At 35.1% G+C, this 24,202-nt stretch overlaps 1 protein-coding gene across 4 annotated transcripts in view; it reads left to right on the forward strand.

Moving 5' to 3' along the window:
- The window catches only part of LOC130053026 (uncharacterized), a 30,002-nt gene extending 14,904 nt beyond the window's left edge, over positions 1–15,098 (forward strand). For 3 of the 4 annotated variants that reach the window (XR_008801462.1, XM_056159447.1, XM_056159446.1), the window contains one exon: positions 14,878–15,098. Coding sequence is in view for 2 of the 4 variants with exons in the window: in XM_056159447.1 (XP_056015422.1) it covers positions 14,878–15,060 (183 nt within the window). In the remaining 2 variants the exon portion in view is untranslated. Of the gene's footprint in view, positions 1–6; positions 2,291–14,877 lie in introns of those variants that run through there. The other variant, XR_008801464.1, reaches the window with a different exon arrangement.
- Positions 15,099–24,202: the final 9,104 nt, after the last annotated feature.

Genomic DNA, 24,202 nt, shown 5'->3' on the forward strand with positions numbered 1-24,202 from the left:
GTTCAACTGTATGCATTTTCTACTGTGCTCTGGGGGAAGGGAATGAATTGAACCCATGACCCCTTTCCCCCTCCCCTGTCTTTAACTGTACTGACATAGCTTCTACCAATGAAACAATAAAGATGTCTACCTGGGAAGAAAAGAATAAGTAAAAAACTATAAAGTAATGAAGATCCCACAAAGGGAAATAGATAGCAAGCTGGTGTTATTCTGAAGCTTTTTTTAATGATCCTCACGATGTTCCGTGTATCTTTTAGAGAGTGAATTAGAACAGTATGGCATTGTACAGAATCCATTTCTGTAACACAGAAATCCAGGCCAGGTTTGCCTTTGTCTATGGACCACTGAGTTTTCATGAAGACTGATCATGCATACCAAATTATGAAGGGGGGGGGGGGGGGTGAGCAGCTGTTAGTTTTATGTGCCAAAAACAGATTTGCATTTTCTATTGCACAGAGCAATCCATCACTTCATCACTTGTATCATGACATCAAATCAAAGAATGTAGCTGCACATATATATGCCCCCCCCCCCTTTCAAAGAAGAGGGGCATATTGGTTTGCACCTGTTGGTCGGTCGGTCGATCGGTCAGTTGGTCAGTCGGTCGATCGGTCAGTTGGTCAGTCGGTCGGTCAGTAGACCACATGTTGTCTGCTCAATATCTTGAGAACCATTAACTTGATGATAATGATATTTCATATGTGGGTTGGTTATGAGTAGAAAAGGACCACTATTGTTTTTCAGGTCAAAGGTCAAGGGTCAATCTAGTCTGGACATAGGAATATACTGTCCGCTCAATATCTTGAGAACCCTTTGCTTCAAAGACATCAGACTTGTCACACTGGTACATCCTAAGGAGTAGATAACCCCTATTGATTTTGAGGTCATATGGTCAAAGGTCAAGGGTCAAACTAGGCATAGGAATATACTGACCATTCAATATCTAGAGAACCCTTTGCTTGACAGACATCAATCTTGGTACACTGGTACATCTTCAGGAGAAGACGACCCCTATAGATTTTGAGGTCACATGGTCAAAGGTCAAAGATCAACTGGACATTGAAATATACTGTCCACTCAATATCTTGAGAACTCTTTGCTTGACAGACATCAAACTTGGTACACTGGTACATCTTCAGGAGAAGATTACCCCTATTGATTTTGAGGTCACATGGTCAAAGGTCAAGGGTTAAATGGACATTGGAATATACTGTCCATTCAATTTCTTGAGAACCCTTTGCTTGACAGACATCAAACTTGGTACACTGGTACATCTTCAGAAGATGATCCCTATTGATTTTGAGGTCACATGTTTAAAAGTCAAGGGTCAACCTGGACATTGAAATATACTGTCTGCTCAATATCTTGAGAACCCTATGCTTGACAGACATTAAACTTAGTACAATGGTGTATATTCAGGAGAAGATGATTCCTATTGATTTTGAGGTCAGATGGTCAAAGGTCAAGTGTCAAACTGGACATAATAATATACTGCCCACTCAATATCTTGATAACCCTTTTGCTTGACAGACATCAAACTTAGTACACTGGTACATCTTCAGGAGAAGATGATCCATATTGATTTTGAGGTCAAAAGTCAATTATTGAACTGGACATAATAATATATTGTCTCCTATATTTTAAGAATTATTTGCTTGATTGACACCATACTTGGTACACTGGTACAGCATAAGGAGAGATGACCCCTATTGATTTTTAGGTCACATGGTCAATTCGCTCTTGACATAGGAAGATATTGTCTGATCAATATTTTGAATTGATGATACTACTATCAATTAAATGATTTGCGTGTATAACCCTTTTCAATTTTGCACCATGGGGGCATATGTGTTTTACAAACATCTCTTGTTCGTCTTGCCTTTGCTATGATCGAAATATATTTTCTAATAGATTTGGCTTGCAATATGTTAGTCCTTACACTGCATTATGCAGGGGATATTAAGACGGGGACAGAGATAAGATAAACCAATCAGATAATGCCAGTTTATTATGATAGCAAACTCCCATGTTAAACGTCATGCATTGGTTAAAATGATATCAAAATCAGATTATTGAATAGATTTGACCTTGATGTAGGTGAGAAAGAAACACAGAAGCAGAAGACAGCGTATCTGAAGGAACAGCGAGAAACGCTGAGAAGATAACTCCTGATCTAAATCATCTCCACTCGAGCGTGACAGGACAACATGTTGGCGAGATGTTATTGATACTTCCCAGATCTGTTTTTGGTATCAATGGCATCTATGGAGTCATTGTCCAGGGAACAGAGGTGTGATTTTATTAGCTCTTCTGAGCCAAAGGCTCAAAGAGCTAATGCTATGGCCATTTGTGCGGTGTGCGTAAACTTTTTAGAAAAAGGGCTATAACTCAAGAACCCCTTGGCCAATTTTTTTTCAAATTTTTTACAGAGTATCATTGGCCCAAGGGCTTTCATACATACTAAATAGAGGGATGTGACCCTTTAACAAGGGGAGATAATCAGGAAAATACAAAAAAAAGTAGTGGTTGCTAAAAAATCTTCTTCTCAAGAACCACAGGACAGATTATCACCAAACTTACACATAAGGATGAGGATATGTTGTAGATTAAAAATTGTTCAAGGCATTACCCTGGGGCAAAGGGCGTGGTCTCAAGGTCACTTCAAAGTTGACCTAAATTAAATTTTTTTTTAAATTCCTTAAATCTTAGATATTTTAGTCATTATAAGGACTAGGATCATCAAATTTTGACAGTTGATGCATCTTACGACCTTGTGTCAAGTTGTCTCAAAAGTAGGTCACGGTGAGCTACTTTTTGAATTTTGCAGGTATTTATTTTAAAATTAATTTTGATGCATATCTTGGACACTTTAAAGCCTATGATCATCAAAACTTGTCAGTTGGTGGATCATGGGACCTTGAAATGCGTCAACTGAAAAATAGGTCACCTTGACCTACTTTCTGAATTTTATGGCTTATCATTTATAGATATATTTTAAGTTGTTATTTCAAATACCGAGAGGTTTAGAATCATCAAATCTTGTAAGTTGATGCATCTTGAGGCCTCGAAACATATTTATAAAAAAGTAGGTAACAGTGACCTACTTTTTGAATTTTGCAGATATTCAAATTTCACATTTTCAATTTTAGATGCATATTTTGGGCACTGTAAAACCTAGGATCATCAAACTTTGTCAGTTGATGCGTCTTCAGTCTTCGGTTTGTTTCGACCAAAAAGTAGGTCACCGTGACCTACTTTTGGTATTTGACAGCTAAATTACTATATTTCAGACACTATTTGACCTACAATCATCAAACTTTGTCAGTTGATGCATCTTGAGTCTTCGGAGTGTATCGACCAAAAAGTAGGTCACTGTGACCTACTTTTGACATTTGACAGTTATATTTATATATTTCAGTCACTAATTGCCCTACAATCATCAAACTTTGACAGTTGATGCATCTTGAGTCAACGGAGTGTGTTGACCAAAAGTAGGTCACCTTGACCTACTTTTGGAATTTGACGGCTATATTTATATATTTCAGATACTATTTAACCTACAGTCATCAAAATTTGTCAGTTGATGGGTCTTGCATGTTCGAAGGGTTTCGACCAAAACGTAGGTCAACTTGACGTACTTTTCGAATTGGACACCTATATTTATATACTTCAGATACTATTTAACCTACAGTCATCAAACTTTGTCAGTTGATGCGTCTTGCATGTTCAAAGGGTGTTGACCAAAAAGTAGGTCACCTTGACCTACTTTTGGAATTGGACGGCTATATTTATATAATTCAGATACTATTTGACCTACAGTCATCAAACTCTGTAAGTTGTTGGGTCTTGCATGTTTGAAGGGTGTTGACGAAAAAGTAGGTCACCTTGACCTACTTTTGGAATTTGACGGCTATATTTATATATTTCAGATACTATTTGACCTACAGTCATCAAACTTTGTCAGTTGATGGGTCTTGCATGTTCGGAGTTCGCTGACCAAAAAGTAGGTCACCATGACCTACGATTGGAATTTGACAGCTATATTTCAATATTCAGTTACTAATTGGCTTAAAATCATCAAACTTTGTCAGTTGATATTTCTTGGGTTCTCAAAATGTGTAAACCAAAAAGTAGGTCACATTGACCTACTTTTTTTGAATTCTTAGGATTTAACTAAAGATTTAGAATACTAAGAGGCTAAGAATAGAAATGGTGGGGTTGTACAAATTATCAGAAGAGCGATTCTAGGCCCTTGGGCCTCTTGTTTTGTATACCATACATGGCTCATGCAAGCACTTTTAATTATTATGCCCCCCTTCAAAGAAGAGGGGCATATTGGTTTGCACCTGTCGGTTGGTCGGTCGGTCGGTCAGTAGACCACATGTTGTCCGCTCGATATCTTGAGAACCATTCACTTGATGATAATGATATTTCATATGTGGTTTGTTATGATAAGAAGAGGACCCCTATTGTTTTTCAGGTCAAAAGGTTAAACGTCAAGGGTCAACCTTCTCTGGACATAAGAATGTACTGTCTGCTCAATATCGTGAGAACTCTTTTCTTGACAGACATCAAACTTAGTACACAGGTACATCTTAAGGAGTAGATGACCCCTATTGATTTTAAGGTTACCTGGTCAATGGTCAAGCATCAACCTGGACATAGGAATATATTGACCACTCAATGTCTCGAGAATCCTTTGTTTGACAGACATCAAACTTGGTACATTGGTACATCTTCAGGAGAAGATGACCGCTATTGAATTTGAGGTCACATAGTCAAAGGTCAAGGGTCAAACTAGGCATAAGAATATACTGTCTGTTCAATATCTTGAGAACCCTTTGCTTGACAGACATTAAACTTGGTACACTGGTACATCTTAAGGAGTAGATGACCCCTATTGATTTTAAGTCATCTGGTCAAATGTCAAGGGTCAAACTGGACATAAGAATATATTGACCACTCAATGCCTCGAGAATCCTTTCCTTGACAGACATCAAACTTGGTACACTGGTATATTTTTAGAAGAAGATGACCCCTATTGATTTTGAGGTGACATGATCAAACGTCAAGGGTCAAACTCGACATAAGAATATAATGTCTGTTCAATGTCTTGAGAACCCTTTGCTTGACAGACATCAAACTTGGTACACTGGTACATCATCAGGAGAAGATGACACCTATTGATTTTGAGGTCATATAGTCAAAGGTCAAGGGTCGAACTGGACATAGGAATATACTGTCCACTCAATATCTTGAGAACCCTTTGCTTGACTGACATCAAACTTGGTACACTGGTACATCTTAAGGAGAAGACGACCCCTATTGATTTTCAGATCACATGGTCAAAGGGCAAGGGTCAAACAGGACACTGGAATATTCTGTCTGCTCAATGTCTTGAGAACCCTTTGCTTGACAGACATTAAACTTGGTATACTGGTACATCATCAGGAGAAGATGACACCTATTGATTTTGAGGTCGCGTGGTCAAGGCTCAAACTGGACATAGGAATATACTGTCTGCTCAATATCTTGAGAACCCTTTGCTTGACAGACATTAAACTTGGTACACTGGTACATCATCGGGAGAAGATGACACCTATTGATTTTGAGGTCGCGTGGTAAGGGTCAAACTGGACATAGGAATATACTGTTTGCTCAATATCTTGAGAACCCTTTTCTTGACAGACATCAAACTTGGTACACTAGTACATCTTCAGGAGATGATGACTCCTATTGATTTTGAGGTCAAATGGTCAAAGGTCAAGGGTCAAACTGGACTTAGGAATATACTGTCCATTCAATATTTTTAGAACCCTTTTCTTGACAGACATTAAACTTGTTACACTGGTACATTCTCAGGCGTTGATGACCCCTATTGATTTTTAGGTCATATGATCAATCCACTCTTGACATAGGAAGATATTGTCTGCTCAATATTTTGAATTGATGATACTACTCTCAATTAAATGATGTGTGTGTATAGCCCTTTTCAATTTTGCACCATGGGGGCATATGTGTTTTATAAACATCTCTTGTTTTATTTTGTGTTACCATACAAGGCTCAAGCACTTTTAATTATTATTTTGTGTTACCATACAAGGCTCAAGCACTTTTAATTATTAGTTCCCTACTGACGAAGTCGAGGGGACTTTAGGTTTGCGCTCCATCCATCAGTCCAGTTTTCTGACCTTGGTTTTTGTCCGTAGTCGTACGTTAACAATTGAACATTTTTAACTTCTTAATAACTACCAGTCCAATTCTTTTCAAATTTGGTATGAAGCATCATTAGGACAAGGGAGACATAAATTGTAAATTTCAGGACTCCAGCACCCCTGGGCCCTAGGGGTGGGGCAAAAACTGCCCAAAATTGACAATTTTTTAAAAAATCTTCTCCTCAAGAACCACACACATGTAAGAAAAACTAAATGCATAATGATATAGAGCAGGAAGGCCTCTACCAAAATTGTAAATTTCCTGATCCCCGGGGTAGGGATTCTGACCCCAGGGCAGGGCAAATCTTGTTATATAGTGTTTATGTGTAAAACATTCAAATTATATCCTCTTCAATGCTATTGATACTAAATTGAAAGTAAATAGATATTAATAAAGAAGAGGTACGTTACCAAAACTGTAAATTTGATTATTCCAGGGGTTGGGGTTTTGGTATCAGGGTGGGGCCAAAATGTTCAGTTATTAAGTGTGTGAACAATAGACATTTTTAACTTCTTCTTGATAACTATCATTCCAATTCTTTTCAAATTTGGTATGAACATCTTTGGAACAAGAGGAACATAAATTGTAAATTTCAGGATTCCTGCACCCCTGGGGCCTTAGGGGCGGGGCAAAAACTGCCCCAAAAAGACCAATATTCAAAACTCTTTTTCTCAAGAACCACACACATGTAAGAAAAACTAAATGCATAGTGCTGTAGGGCAGGAAGGCCTCTATCCTACTTGTAGATTTTATGATCCCTGGGGTAGGGTTATGATCCCAGGGCAGGGCCTAACTTGTTTTATAGTGTTTATGTGTAAAACACTTAAATAACATTTTCTTTAAGGCTTTTGATACTAAATTGAAACTAAATGGATATAACAGGTAGTCTTTCACCAAAATTGTAAATTTGACTTTCCCCAGAGTAAAGATTTTGACCCCAGGGTTGGACCAAACTTAGTACATGTATATAGTATTTATGTATAAGTTTGCTGATACTGTATAAAATCTAAATGCATACTTAGTATTAGCAGAAAAGGATGTACAACAAATGGTGAATTTCACAACCCAGGGTTATGACTTTAAGATGAGTCCAATCTAGTCATATCTTTTGATGTTTTAATGTTAATACACCTATTATTTAAAGCCTTTCATCAGTGTATGCACTTTTAAGGGCAGTGAAGTTTTAAGAACACATCTTGTTTTATACTTTTGCTGAACATTAGAATTTAGCTTAGATATTTAGAACAGGAATTTTTTTCTAGATTTCATAGCCCATGAAAGTAGTGATAGTTTTTCACTAGTATTTAGGTGACCGATAAGGCCTGTGGGGCTCTTGTTCTCTGTTCTTGCAGATGTTTATTAGCTTTTCTGAGCCGAAGGCTCAAAGAGCTAATCATATGGCCTTATGTCTGGCGTGCGGTGTGCATCAACTTTTTGGGAAAAGGGCTATATCTCAAGAACCCCTTGGCTAATTTTTGTCAAATTTGTCACAGGGTATCCTTGGCCCAAGGGCTTATGACCCTTTAACAAGGGGAGATAATTAGGAAAACGCAAACAAAAGTAGTGGTTGCTCAAAAATTTCTCAAGAACCACTTGGCAAATTATCACCAAACTTATGCATAAGGATGAGGATAGGTTGTAGAGAAAAATTTGTTCAAGGCATCATCCTGGGGCAAAGGGTGTGGTCTCAAGGTCACTTCAAAGTTGACTTTGAATTTTGTTTTGTTAAAACTTAGATATTTTGCGTAGTATAAGGACTAGGATCATCAAATTTTGTCAGTTGATGCATCTTAGGACCTAATATCATGTTGTCTCAAAAGTAGGTCATGGTGGCCTACTTTTTGAATTTCGCAGGTAATTATTATTAAATGGATTTTGATGCATATCTTTGACATCATCAAAAGTTGTCAGTTGATGGATCATGGGACTTTGAAGTGTGTCATGTGAAAAGTATGTCACCATGACCTACTTTCTGAATTTTATGGCTAATCATTTATGAATACATTTTAGTTGTTATTTCAGATACCGAGAGGTTTAGAATTATCAAACCTTGTAAGTTGATGCGTCTGGAGGCCTCGAAACATATTTATAAAAAAAGTAGGTCACAGTGACCTACTTTTTGAATTTTGCAGACATTCAAATTTCACATTTTCAATTTTAGATGCATATTTTGGACACTATGAAAGCTAGAATCATCAAACTTTGTCAGTTGATGCATCTTGAGTCTTCATAGTTTGTTGACCAAAAAGTAGGTCATCGTGACCTACTTTTGGAATGTGACGGCTATATTTTAATGTCAGTTACTATTTGACTTACAATTATCAAACTTTGTCAGTTGATGCATGTTGAGTCTTCAGAGTGTGTTGACTAAAAAGTAGGTCATCGTGACCTATTTTGGATTTTGACGGCTATATTTGATCATTTCAGATACTATTTGACTTAGAATCATCAAGCTTTGTCAGTTGATGGGTCTTGAGTCTTCAGAGTGTGTCGACCAAAAAGTAGGTCACTATGACCTACTTTTGGAATTTGAGGTTTATGTCTGAATATTTCAGATACTATTCGACTTCAATTATCAAACTTTGTCAGTTGATGCATCTTGAGTCTTGGGAGTGTGTCGACCAAAAAGTAGGTCACTGTGGCCTTCTTTTGGAATTTAACGGCTATATTTGAATACTATTTGACTTGTCAGTTGATGCATCTTGAGTCTTCAGTGTGTCGACCAAAAGTAGGTCATCATGCCCTACTTTTGAACTGTTACATTTAAATTTTCAGGTACTATTTGACTTAACATCATCAAACTTTGTTAATTGATGAATCTTGGTTAGTGAGAATTTTTGTCTATTCTACAATGTATCAGAAGAGCGATTCTAGGACCATGGGCCTCTTGTTTGATATTTGGTATGTCACTTTGCCATAACAATTTACAGATCAAGTTCGAATTTCGTCTCGGTCCATTGATTTTTCACTTAGTTATGGCCCTTGGACTTAGAAAAATAGCATGAATTATCAGTTTTCCAGACGATTTTTGGTTGTGCTTGCAGATATTCATTTGATATTTGGTACATTGCTTTGCCATAATAAGTTACATATTGAGTTTGAATTTCATATTGGTTCTTTTATTTTCCATTAAGTTATGGCCCTTGGACGTAGAAAAATAGCATGACTATTTTACATCCAAGTTTCTTATCTTTGTAGATAAGAATTAAGAATACTACACTCATTAAAACTTCTAGCATAGTAATACAACCATATAGCTAAATTATTCATGATTGATCATCTACATGTCAGTTTATTGACTTGAATAAAGACCTAAACCTAATTATAAATTTGTCTTTTTTCTTGGTCTAGTTTCTACTCGAATAATAGTTGATTTCCAACCATTCCTATCCTGGTTCAGACATGGGGTCAATTACATTCAAAGTAATTGATTATAATTACAGATTACATTGAAATTTATGATTACAAATACAATTACAATTACATCTATTTTGAAATGTAATTGATTATAATTACAATTACTTTGAAAAGTAATCAATTACAATTACAGATTACTTTTAGATACTTTTACTGAGCAAAGCTTTATCTTTACTACCGCAAGGGTCCTACAACTGAAAACATAACAACTGTAAAAAAAAAAAAAATTATCAGAACTTTATCTTAATGCACTATGTATATATACTGATTGACAATTCTGAACATAAATGATAAAGAGTTCATTTTGTCATAATGTCTTACTGAGGAGAAACTTTCAAGTTGCACTTAATGTTCATAAGTCGTTCAAAAGTTTGATCAGCAAGGCGGCAACGCTCTGGTCTAAATATCTTTCCACCAATGCTGAAGACGCGTTCAACAGGCACAGAAGATGCCGGAATGGTAAGGAACTTGCAGGCCATAGCAGAGAGGATTGGGGAGTTTTGCTGTTGGCTCTTCCAAAATTGAAGTGGGTCGCTTTCCATGGCAAGACAGGGTTGGGATAGATATCTGTTGACCTCAGTGCTGCTATCAGTTGATTTACTGAAGGAAGGCTCACCAGTTGTTGTCATGAAACCAAAGAAGTCCTCTGACTCGTCTGTCTTTGCTATATTAGCTGGTGGTGGTGAAACTACTTGTACGGGAAACTACTTGTACAATCCATTTGGACTAATTTTTGCATCTTTTCAAAATTTTAACAAAGTGAGTGACAGTGTGCCTTTATTAGACATAGCTTTGGAAATTCATTAAATGAATATTTTTCCTACATCAAATGAATAACCAAACAAAAATGATACAATATCTAATACAATATCTGAAACAACACATTACATAGATGAGCTGGGGTCTTGTGGACTGACTCTGATTCAATTAAGAATTTTGAAAATCTAAACCAAGACCTAGCTGTTATTTGTCTCATAATTAAAACCCACATATTATAAATATTCCAGGTACTCTAGGGAACTTAGATAATAGCACCCAGTTTTCAATGCACAAGTTGTTTGTTTAGTATATGTCAATTAGTAGAAATTCACCCGTAGATATCAAGTGTATCTAAACTGAATTCCAAGAAAGACAACCATGAGGTTTCTATTTCTTTTTCATTAATGTAAATAAAAGGTGTATAAAACCTTCATCTTCCGATAGCCATTTTTGTTGTTGTTTTTGTTTTGTGGTTATGAAGGTTGGATTACCCCATCAGGAAATTTAATCAAACATTAAAACTTGATAAAACAAAGGTGAAATTTATAGGCTGTTCCAAAAACAAATATGGGGGAGGGTTACATGGCCTGTTTAAAATTAATGAAAGTAATCAAAAAAGTAATCTAAAAATAATCATGATTACAGGGTAAAATTAATGTAATCGATTACAATTACAATTACATGTAATCTAAAAAGTACACGATTACAGATTACATTCGATTACATGAAAAACTGTAATCGATTACAGCAGATTACGATTACAGATTACGATTACCCCATCTCTGTCCTGGTTCCCCAATTTTTCCTTTTACCATAACCTACATAATGATCTTTGAATATTGTTGTGGTACAGTAATTTTTGCAAGCGGTAAGGGACTATGTATTGCCATGCAATACTGTCAGAATGCTTGTTTTATTTTGTGTTACCATACAAGACTCAAACACTTTTAATTATTTTATTTTGTGTTACCATACAAGACTCAAACACTTTTAATTATTTTATTTTGTGTTACCATACAAGACTCAAGCACTTTTAATTATTTTATTTTGTGTTACCATACAAGACTCGAGCACTTTTAATTATTTTATTTTGTGTTACCATACAAGGCTCAAGCACTTTTTAGCTCACCTGAACCAAAGACTCAAGTGAGCTTTTTTGATCGAAATTTGTTTGTCGTCATTGTTGTCAGCGTCCTTGTAACTTGTCTGTCCGTAAACTTTTCACATTTTCATCTTCTTCTCCAGAACCACAGTGTCAATTTCAACCAAACCTGGCAGAAAACATCTTTGGGTGAAGGAATTTTAAGTTTGTTCAAATGAAGGGCCTTGCCTCTGTCAAAGGGGAGATAATCAAAAAATCTTCTACTCAAGAACCACTGGGCCAGAGAAGCTGACATTCATATGAAAACTTCCTGAAATAGTTTGTTAAAACCATGGTCCCCAGGGATAGGATGGGGCCACAGTATAGGTTTACATGTAAATATATTAGGAAAAATCTTGTCAACAACTACTGTACCAGAAAAGTTTATATTTACATGAAACCTTCCTGACATAGTGCAGATTCAAGTTTCTTAAAACCATGGCCCCCGGGTTGCTGGCACGGTGGGGCCACAATAGGGGATCAAAGTTTTACATACAAATATATAGGGAAATCATTACAAATCTTCTCAAGAACCACTGGACCGGAAAAATTTATATATACATGAAAGCCTCCTGACATAATGCAGATTCAAGTTTGTTAAAACCATTGCCCCTAGGTGTGGGGTGGGGTCGCTAAAGGGGATCAAAGTTTTACATACATACATGTATGTATAGGGAAAATATTTAAGAAAAAGTTTATATTTACATATTATGTACATGAAAACTTCCTGACGTAGTACAGATTGAAGTTTGTAAAAATCATTGCCCCCAGTGTTGGGGGGGGGGGGGGGGGGGGGGGGGCACAATAGAGGATCAAAGTTTTACATAGAATTATAGAGGGAAAATTTTTAAAAATCTTCTCAAGAACTGTTGGTACAGAGAAGTAAATATATTTACATAAAAGCTTCCTAAAATAGTGCAGATTCAAGTTTATAAACATCACACCCCTCTGGGGTAGGATGTGACCACAATAGGGGATCAAAGTTTTACATACAAATATATAGTGAAAATCTTTAAAGATCTTCTCAAGAACCACTGGGCCAGAAAAGTTTACATTTACATTCTGACATATAATACAGATTCCAATTTGTAAAATCTTCAATTTCTAAAATCTTGCCTCCCTCTACCCCTCCCCCCTTTCCACTGTTACAATACAAGACTTATTTAAAGTTTATTTAAAGTTTGGAGGGCATTTAAGGAATAACTGTCTTGTTGTCAAGGGAGATGGAGGTGAACAACAGATACCTTAAATCTAGGCGGTCACTCTTATCAAAAGATGGTCACTCTCACTCATTATCTAATCTAGATGGTGACTCATTGTCAAAAATAGACGGTCACTCATTGTCAAATCTAGATGGGCATTGTTGTTGTTGATGTAAACTGTACAGAACCACTGCATCAATTTCAGTTAAACTTTGTACATGAAGGATGAAGGGGATTCAAGAGGTGAGAGGCCGTGTGATTTTTAGCGCGATGCTCTAACCACTTGGCCATGGAGGCCCCCTTCTTGGATGAAGGGGATTCAAGTTTGTTTAAATGATGAAGGGCCATCTCCCCTTCAAAGGGGAGATAATCACAAAAATGTAAGAATAGGGTGAGGTAAACTAAAATTTCCTTAAGATCTGCTGAGTCAGGTAAGCTTCCTGACATAGTGCAGATTCAATTTTGTTAGAATCATGACCCCCGGGGTTAGTTGGGGCCAAAATAGGGTATCAAAGTTTTACATGCTGATACAATGTATATAGGAAAATATTCTTCTTCAGAACCACTTGGCTAATTTCAATCAAACTTGGTACACAACATTCTTGGGTGAATGGTGAAGGGGATTCAGGTTTGTTTAAATGAAGTACCATTCTCCCTTTAGAGGAGAGATAATCATGAAAAGGCAAAAATAGGGTTGGGTCATTGAACTTTTTTTTGTTTACATAGGTTAAATGTAAAAGTAAAAGTTTCATTTTCAGCAGATTTTTCCATTTACAAGTGAATTATGAACACAATTAAACAGTTTTTATACGCCCGTCTTAAGACGGGACGTATTATGGTATGGCGTTCATGTCCGTCCGTCTGTTAGCTTTTTCGTGTCCAACCCTTAACTTAAATACTACAAGGCCTAGAATCATCAAACTTTCTCTGTAGATACATCTTGGGTAGAAGGTGTGTCGCACATTAAAACCAGGTCACTGTGACTTTTCATTAAGAAGATATGTCCATATATGGCAAAAACTTGTCCGGCTCATAACTTGAAAACTATTAGACCTAGAATCACCAAAATTGGTCAACTAATGCATCTTAGGTAGAAGGTGTGTCACATCCTACTTTAAGGTCACTGTGACATTTAATTAAGGTGATATAAAAAAAGAATGTTTTAATGGGTACAATCTATACTGTTAACAATATGTGACGGGTGTATCATATGCCATGGCGGTGCACTTTATTAATTTAGTGTTTGGCACTTCCCGTTTTTGTTTTAAACATATTTTCTCTTAACTAATCTATATGTAAACAAAAACAAGGCACAATAGTTGTTCACATAACAAAGAAATGAGAGTGCTGTATATCTATCGTAACTCAATGAAAGACGTAAACATGTTGCTGACCAATAGAAATGGCATAGTTAAGCATTATAAACATTAAAGGGGCATTAACTGTGAAATTGGTGGCAACCATATTTTTTCAAAATCTCTCGATGGCAAAGGAATATATATTGAATGACTAATAAAAACATTTATTCTGTACAAAAAACAAGAGAAACCGAATAAAACTACGTTAGGTAACCAGTTTTACTGTAAAGAAATATATATCGAAGATTTATTGTATTGCTAGACAATGATTATTTAATTACCAAAATGACCTATATTCATATGTCTATTTTGAGGTTAAAAAGTGTTTGAAATAATTAGATACTGGTGTTATTACTGAAATATATGTTATAGAGCATATTTTATTGAATTCGGTTTTTGGTGACAAAATTGCAGCAAATGCCCCTTTAAAATGTGGAAAAAATAAGATTTGAATTTTTTTAAGTTCAAATTATGTCCATGCCCCTTTAATCAGATTGTCAAAATGGTAGTCTGTGTGTGAAAGGTTGGGGGTTTAACACAAAGGAAACATTAATTTTGATGATTTACAGAATCACTGAACACAATTTAAACACCTCTTACTGAAGTCAACAGGAAAATTAATGAAATTGTAGCTCCACTGATAAGAAATAACAATTTCTTTTGAAAATGAAGAGAGAGAGAAAGAGAGAGAGTCTCGACATTTCAATACACACATTTCTGGTAGTTTGTCAATTGAACATATTTACATGTATGGTATCTTTTGAGATATTGAAATATATTTCAGGTGACGATTGCTTTCCTGAGTGTTGGAGAAGAGTATTATAGAAATCTGAAGGAAGGATCCCTACAAAAGCTGTCATCTGTAGTAAAGTACAGCAGGCCTTATAACTACCCACACAAACGTGAAAGAGAAAATCTTATCAAGACATTCGTGGACATGGGAGTACTGTCCGATAATTTACAATGATTTATTATTCTTTAAATTAAATAAACAAGTTTATTTTTGCTGTGTAGAACAATTTTTGAACTACTGAATACCCCGTTTACTTTATGTTGACAAACGGTCTGTTGTGTTATGCAGTTTTGAATGAGCAACTCTCAGTAGGTGTAGAAAAATAAAACCATTTAAGTCTGAGATGTTTATGGTGAAACAATAGGAGTTGTTCTCTTGGTAAGAGGGTAAGGACTGGAAACAACTAAAATCTTTAGATTTAGTTTATGGTGTGCTGTTCTCTGGTGGTCATTTTTTCATCTAAATGGTCAAGCATAACTGGTCAACTTTTATGTTAAAGTTCAGTTAGTTTATTAAATACACGTACCATGGACATTATATGCATGAAAGGTGAAGATAATGAACAGTGTTCAATCTCATAACTCCTATAAGGCCAAAAAAAAAAATATGTTGGTTTCCACTTTCCCTTCCTACCCTAAAAATTTCTGCCGACCCTAACACATTTTTTTCCCATCTGTAAGATTTTGCAAATGTCATCACTACAATATTGACTTATTTATCAAATTATTTTTCATGCACTAATACTAGAGAGATTCCAAAACACAGAAACAGGTTTTGTTTACAGTAAAGTGAAGAAATGTATTGATTCATCATATAAATTTTATTTGATTACTATATATTCACTTTATTTTATTATTTTATGCATAATAGAACACTAAATCATTAGAAAATTATTCAACCTATAACCTACCAACCCTTAAAAATTTTGAGGTGAAAGTGGAAACCAACATTTTTTTTTTTTGGCCTAAGCAATACACCAATGTGAAAGAGAAAATCTTATCAAGCCATTCATGGACATGGGTGCACTGTCAGATAATTTACACTGATTCATGTTGGGTTTTTTTTTTTTAAATAAAAACTCGGGTTTAAAAATGCAAGAGACATTTTCCAACCACAAAATACTGTGTTCATTTGCAAGGGAATGGCAAATGATCTGTTGCATAATGCAATTCTTATTCATGTAGACAAAGTCAAACACATTTAAGGAGGTATGCTACACTAGAGAAATTTGATAATAATAATAATATTTATTCATATAGCACCCTATATCACTATAAATAATCACTCTAAAGCGCTGCACACAATAAAAATGATACAGCATGTTATAAACGTAGTAAAAGGAAATTATAATAGCACTAAGACAGATAATATCAACACAATGCTAGAAAAACATCAATAATGTGAAGCAAAATTGCTAAAATCTAAAACATGATGAACATGAAAATAGTTCCACGACGTACAATCAAATGATATAAAATACAATAGTTGAAATAAATATACAAATACACACTTGAAAAGGTCATGTTAAAATGATGGCAAAGAAACCATAAAGATTTAACCACCTATAATAACTAATAATATGCAAGTCTAAAAAGATGTGTTTTTATAGTATGTGATATGGATACAAAGTGAAGGATATGTGCAACAATATTTTGAAATTGAAAACTTCCAAATTTACTTTATTTAGTCAAAAAATGCACTTTACATTGAAAGCAATCTGAGAAAAATTTAAAACCCCTGCTGGGCTCGAACATGCAATCTACAGTTTAGCAATTGACATGCTAACCTACTGAGCTACTCATCTAGGCAAGAATTAATGAAATTAATTGACAAATATTGCTGGTTTTTAGATTTTCACCCATGTTTTAAATGGAAATCAGTCATTATGACAATATAGAGTACCTCCTTAAAGTCTGAGAAAACTAACTCATTGTGTTTAATGATGGTCACTTTTGATCATAGAGAAACAATGAAGATTGTTTCCTAGGTAATCGACACTAGAAACAAAAAATGAAATTCTCATTTAATTGGGGGTAAAGAGATCAACTGAGAGTGTCAGACCATTTAGATGAAGAAAAGGGGATGAACTGAGAGTGCCAATTATAGGGCATGAATTTACAAATGGAACAAGAATTTCAATGATATTCGTCTAGATATATGTACAAAAAGGAGGTCTGTTGAGGCCTTTAGAAATGGCATCAACATTCCAATAATAAAAAAAAAGTTAAAATCACCATTAAAATGAAGGAAAAGAAAATCACCATTAAAATGAAGGAAAAGAAAATCACCATTAAAATGAAGGAAAAGGGGCAACTTCAAATCATAACAAGAGTTGTCAGACAACATAGCTCGCCAGGAAGTATGACTCTATTTAACCTATCCCTTTAGTTCAAAAAGCTAAAGTTTTTAATATGCCCGTCATTAGATGGGACATATTATGTTATGCCACTGTCCTGTGCGTCTGTCCTGCTGGCTGGCTGGTCGTCCATCCGTCCGTCCCAGGTCATGTTTTCAACTTTTTTCTGTAATGAATGCATGTACAACTTTGAAATTTGGTCACAATATCTCTCTCAAGAATTGTAAGAGTGAGTTTGCAGTTCAGCTGGATTGGTCCATTCTTGACCTACTTCAGGGCTACAAGTAGGTCAAACAGTTTTCCGGACTTTCTTTCATTACAGATACAGATATTACTCTGACATTGACACATAAACTTCCTTTTAGAGAAATACGAGTTCAGTTTGCATTTCAGCTGGATTGGTCCGTCCGTCCGTGACCTACATTAGGACTAAAAGTAGGTCAAACAGTTTACAGGGCTTTTTTTCCACTACGGATACAGATATTGCCCTGATAGTTAGTCATAGGCTTCCTCTCGGAGGACTACAAGTTCAGTTTGCATTTCAGCTGGATTGGTCCATCCTTGACCTACTTTTTTGAAAAAATAGGTCAAACCGTTTTCTGGGCTTCTTTCCATTACGGATACAGATATTACCCTAATAGTTAGTCAAAGGTTTCCTCTCAGAGGAATAGAAGTTCAGTTTGCATTTCAGCTGGATTGGTCCATCCTTGACCTACTTTTAGGAAAAAATAGGTCAAACAGTTTTTTGGGCTTTTTTTCATTACTAATACAGATATTGCCCTGATATTTAATCAAGGGCTTCCTCTCAGAGGACTGCACGTTTAGTTTGCATTTCAGCTGGATTGGTCCATCTTTGACCTACTTTTGGACTAAAAATAGGTCAGACAGTTTTCTGAGCTTTATTTTCATTACGGATAGAGATATTGCCCTGATATTTATTCAAAGGCTTCCTCTCGGAGGAAGAAAAGTGCAGTTAACATTTCAGCTGGATTGGCGCACTTCGACCTACAGTACTTTAGGGGTAGAAGTAGGTCAAACAGTTTTCCAGATTTTTTTGGTATGGTCACATGTATTGCTCTGAAATTTAGTCACAACCTCCCTCTCAGAGAAATACATAATCAGTTCACATTTCAAACATTTCAACTTAATTGGTGCGCCATGACCTACTTTAGGGCTAAACATAGATCATATAGTTTCCTGAACTTTTTATCATCATAAATAGATATTGCACCAACATTTTGTCACCACCTCAATCTCAGTGAAAATTGAATACATAATCAGTTCACATGTCAGATGGATTGGTGCACCATGACCCACTTTACGGTTTTACTATTCAGAATGTGTGTTGTATCAATTCAGAGTGCACAATATGCTTCTAGGCTGAATTTCACTGTCTGACGGGAGTATATTGTACCGTTTGCGGTACTCTTGTTTTAACAATAGGTCAAAGTCCAAGGTTACTAGGGCAAAAGTTCTGATATCATATCAAAGGCCTGGGCATGAGGCATCTAAATATGACATATCAAATTCTTATCACGTTGAATCAAAAGATATAGCCAGGGTTAATGTTTTTGAAAAGTATGTTAAAGTCCAAGGTCAATAGTTTTGGTAACAAAAGAAATATCTTCTAATGAGGCATCTATATTTGAAACAGTAAAGCCCTATTAATCTAGATTCAAAACATATAACCAAGGTTAAAGTTCAAGGCAAAGTTCATTATGTCAAATATCTTCTACCAAAACAAAGGTCTCCTCATGAGGTATCTATATGTGAAATATCAAAGCCCTATCCCTATCGGTTCAAAAGATATAGCCCAGGTTTAAGTTGTTAAAAAGTAGGTCAAAGTCCAAAGTAAAGGTTACGGTCATAAGGCCAAAAGTCTTGGAGCCAAACCAAAGGTCTCTTCATGATACATCTATATGTGAAATATCAAAAACTAACCTCCTTGGTTCGGAAGATATAGCCCAGGTTAAAGCTTTTAAAAAGTAGGGTCAAGGTCATTATGTTAAAAAAAATTTGTTACCACAACAAAGGTTTCTCCGTGAGGCAGTGATATGGGAAATACCAAAACCCGATCCCTTTTGGTTCAAAAGATATAGCCCAGGCTAAAACAATTATTCCTGAAAGTGTGACGCCGAGACCGGAGTGATAACAATACCTCCCCGGACAGTCATCTCGACGAGCTAAAAATCACCATTTTAACGACAGAGAAAACACAACCTGTCGCACAGTCTGGTCTGAAATCTACAAATGATTCACCGACATTTCAATGATTTTACAATGATTTTACACCATTTAATCTGACACACCGACATTTCAATGATTTTACACCATTTAATCTGACACACCGATATTTCAATGATTTTACACAATTTAATCTACAAATGACCCAGGTAACACAGAAACGTTACAGAAACATTTCTTTTAAAAGCGTGAAAACATTTTTAAAAATGTTTTTAAAACGTTTTTTTGTATGGCGCTAGAAACAGAATGGAAACGTTTTGAAAAACAGTTTTCGAAAACGTTTTTTTATCGTTTTGTAAAAGCGTTTTCAAAATGTTTCTCTTAAGCATTTTCAAAACGTTGTTTGAAAACATTTTAAAAACATTTTAATTAGATGTTTTATAATAATATAACAAAACGTTTTCAAAACAATATTATGAAATGTTTTCAAAACAATATTATGAACTGTGTTCAAAACATTGTTATAAGACACTTTTAACGGTAAAATATCATTTTTTAAACATCCCTATTTTCAAAAGTTGCAATAAACTATATGAAGCATTGTATTCAATCTTATTTGATTAGTGTTTACTTTTCTGTTATTTTTTGATTTTTGTTTTTAGCATGTGGGAATGACGATGGATGCAAAATGACATTTAAATACCACTGTCCTGTGGAGATATGGATTCAAAAGATATTATTTAGAGTTTAAAATATTTACTATTTAGATATGAAAAAAAGGCAATTATAACAGTAACATTGGATTTTAAAAAACATAGTGGGGAATTTTTAAAGTCTTGTAAGTCATTCTCTGTTCTCTGGGATTTCCGAAACACAGTGTAGAAATTTGTAACGTCTCACAATCAGTCATCCTCTGGGATTTCAGGCAAGCACCTCCGCCTCTTTTCCTTTTGTTTCTATATTTAAAAAAGATAACAGATAAATGAGAGTTTACATATATGAGGGAACGACCAAAAATTTGTTGTAAATTTCAAACAGGTCTAACATTGTTGGGTTTATTTTGGAGCTTGACATTTATATATATTTATCTATAACAACCCTATAAAGTAGACCAAAAAATGTTAAAGAACAACAGATGCTATTAATTGACAATCTTTTCATGGAGGGACATGAATATTTATTTAGTACATCGGCTTTCCCCAATAGTATCATGCAAGTCGCATGTACATTCAAAATAATGGAAACTCCAACAGAGTTTTGCGAAACTATATGTCCACATTTTGTGATATTAGAAGAATGTCAGAATTGATGTCAAAGCAAAATGTATTTATAAATGTTTTAATAAAAATAAAAATTCCAATCCAATCAAATCAGATCAATGAAGAAGGGGCCTTGTTATTTTGAAGGCCACTTGTTGTTGGATGTATCTGTGTGAATTTTGTTGAACCAAATGTACATAACGACCTATTTGGTCTCATCAGTGAAGCTAGAGCCAGAATCTGGAAGTGTACCAGCGATACAGACATCTATCGAAAGTTTTGTTTTTAAAAAATGGTGGTTTGTTGTGAAAATGGTCTCTTGTTAATTAACTTTGAACATCATGTCTACCTATTAAATGAATTCTAAATTAAATTATTAATAAAACGTACCTTCATGTAATTGGAGCCTCCTGGTTTATTTGGGGCACTTCTTAACACCTCAAACACCTCATTCTTTAGTTCTTCCACTGAAATTTGTTTTTTTTAAGCTTTTCTTCCAGCACCTACAAAAAAGTTGTAAGTTTTTACTAAATCCACTTGCACTATTTTAAATTGTACAAACATATTACTCTATTTAATTGACCTGATCGGTTATGGGTCAATTATTTCGGGGTTGTTCTTTAAAAGTTTAACAATAAGTCCGAGAAAGTTCAACTCCGCAAGATCAGGTCAATATTATAGAGTAATAAAATCATGTAACGGTCCTATATTTGGAAAAAATTGTTCATTCAAAATCAGTGGCGGTATAAAGTGAGGTGGCAAATGAAACGATGGGCATTATAATGAGGTTTAACTATATAAAATTTAAAATATAAGCTTTAGGAATACTTTGGATCCAAGACTGTAATCTACACTGTAGATAAACGAATATTCAGGGATTAACATGTCCCTCAAATTGAGGCTCAATTCAATATTTTAAAATAGCTTTGACAAGAAATTTTGTATCATATTAGATCTTTTTTTTTTGTACCAAGTCGACATGTTTTACAGCTTTTAGTCTATACATGTACTATAGTCATGTATTTACATTTTACAAATTACATTTACATGTACTGCGATTTTGATAATTCAAACTACCCACAGCATGCCCAACTGCTCAAAATATATTATGTATATTACACATTGTGATGTTTCATAAATCTAAATTGTCAACGTTATTTACCGTGGTCGTTCCAGAAATCAGGTGGGACATTTCCACTGTCATATTTAGTTAAATCATACCGGGCCGCGTGTTGTGTTTTGCCAAAATTGGGTTACATTCCTGTCGCTTCGATCGCGAAGAGCTTAGTGTTTGTTATTTATATTGTACACCCTTACAGATAAAACTGCCGACTCCTAAGATCTAATTAAGAAACACATCTTTAATCTCGATATTTTCGTCTAACGACATCCATGTAAATCATCGCAGTGAATTGAAATCTGCGCTGTTTTACGTCCCTCTCGAGAATACTTCACTCATATGGAGACGTCACCATTGCCGGTGAAGCATGAAAGGCTGCAAAATTTAGGCCCCCGCACTATTAATTTATTGTATAGTCTATATAGAGAAGGATCAAATCCGTGACAGGCCCATGTGATTGCACTTGAAATTTATACGAAAGAAATGCTTACCTTTGTTTACACACATCGTAGTCGACATCACGTCTCTGAATCCAACTCTCCCGCCCCGCGCATCATCAAGTAGATCTAGCTACATTTTGTCACAGTCTCTATACAACAAGTTGAAAGTTGTGAATGTTTGTTTGCATTTTCCAACCGATTCACTTCTTAGAATGGACCACTTCTATTTTCCTGTCATCGGTATAATATATCGCTGCAAACATGTTGATCAAATATATTCACTCGTCCAACACTCAATTCAAATGCCTTAAATGACGTCATGTGGAGTCTGCGCGATCAGCATCCTGAAGAAGCGAGAGGATCAAGGGCGGATCCAGGAATCGTGTCGAAAGAAACAGCCGATTTACCGATATCTATTTAATCTACTGTTTTTTCAGAGGGGGGACCTACCAGATTTTAATATTCTCGATATCGACTTCTTTGAAAATCACACACACAGAGAGAGAGAGAGAGAGAGAGAGAGAGAGAGAGAGAGAGAGAGAGAGAGAGAGTCACTTAATACATGGGGCCAATACTCATAACCTCTACCTAATCTTCCCACTCACTACTACAAAAATAAAAAAGAGTGGCCGGGGGAGGGGGGAGCCATCCATTTTAAAGTACGTTGCATTTGGGGGGGGGGTTACTACGTTGATACGCAGCATCATTTTGAATGAAGGATGAAGGGGGGGGGGGTGGGGGTGCCGTGTTTTTGAGAATTATTAACTAGGATTTTTTTTTTTAAATTACGGGGGGGGGGGGGTAATTATTTTGGTGTCAATATTCATTCATAACTTCAAAAACTTTTACTTACATAAGGTATATGTTTCGAGTGACCTTGACCTTTCCAAAATGACCTTGGTCCAAAAGTCCCTGTCTCAGGGAAAATTTGTGATCAATTATATCAATATCAATTTCTGATGAAAGGTTTAGAGGATGGAAACTTTTATATAACTTTTAGATTGACTAGACTAAGATATGCTTCACCATTGAAAACAGAAAAACTGTAATAGAAATTAACTGGTGTAAAAATGTTTATTTATAGCATTGATTATCAAGTTTTAAGAAAAACTTGTGTTTCACTGGTAAATTTAAGGTATTGAAAGTACATTTATCCAAAAACAGGTATTTCAATGGTCATGAAATAACTGTTCTAATGAGCCCCAAAAGCAAATCACTGATAAAATACTGGTATTTCAATGATAACTGCTATTTCAATTGATTTTCAATTTTATTTCAATGGAAAATTTCCAGTTATTTTGGCTAAGGGATTTGAAAAACGTTTTTGAAATGTTCAATAAAGATATTTAAAATATCATTTTAATGACATTTTTTGAAAACGTACTTAGACTGTTTTAAGAAAATGGCATATCAACATTTTCTAAAATGATTATCAGAAATGTCAACATAACATTCTTAAAACGTTTGAAAAAAAAAAGTTTTAATCAGGGACTGAAAAACTGTTTAATGAAACGCTTAAAAAACATTTCTGAAACAATTCATTAAACAGATTAGAAAACCTTTACAAGAATAAAAATAAAAATGCTTTTTACACGTTTTTAACACAATTTACAAAAAGACGAAATGTTTTAAAAACATTTTTAGAACGTTTTGAAAAAATGTTTTATCAAACCCCCAATAAACCATTAAAAAAATGTTTTGAAAAAGGTTCGTGCTCCTTGGGGATACACCGACATTTCAATGATTTTACACCATTTAATCTGACACACCGACATTTCAATGATTTTACACCATTTAATCTGACACACCGACATTTCAATGATTTTACACAATTTAATCTGACACACCGACATTTCAATGGTTTTACACAATTTAATCTGACACACCGACATTTCAATGATTTTACACAATTTAATCTGACACACCGACATTTCAATGATTTTACACAATTTAATCT

The sequence above is a fragment of the Ostrea edulis genome, chromosome 3, assembly GCF_947568905.1.
Source record: "Ostrea edulis chromosome 3, xbOstEdul1.1, whole genome shotgun sequence".
Classification (NCBI taxonomy): Eukaryota; Metazoa; Mollusca; class Bivalvia; order Ostreida; family Ostreidae; genus Ostrea; species Ostrea edulis.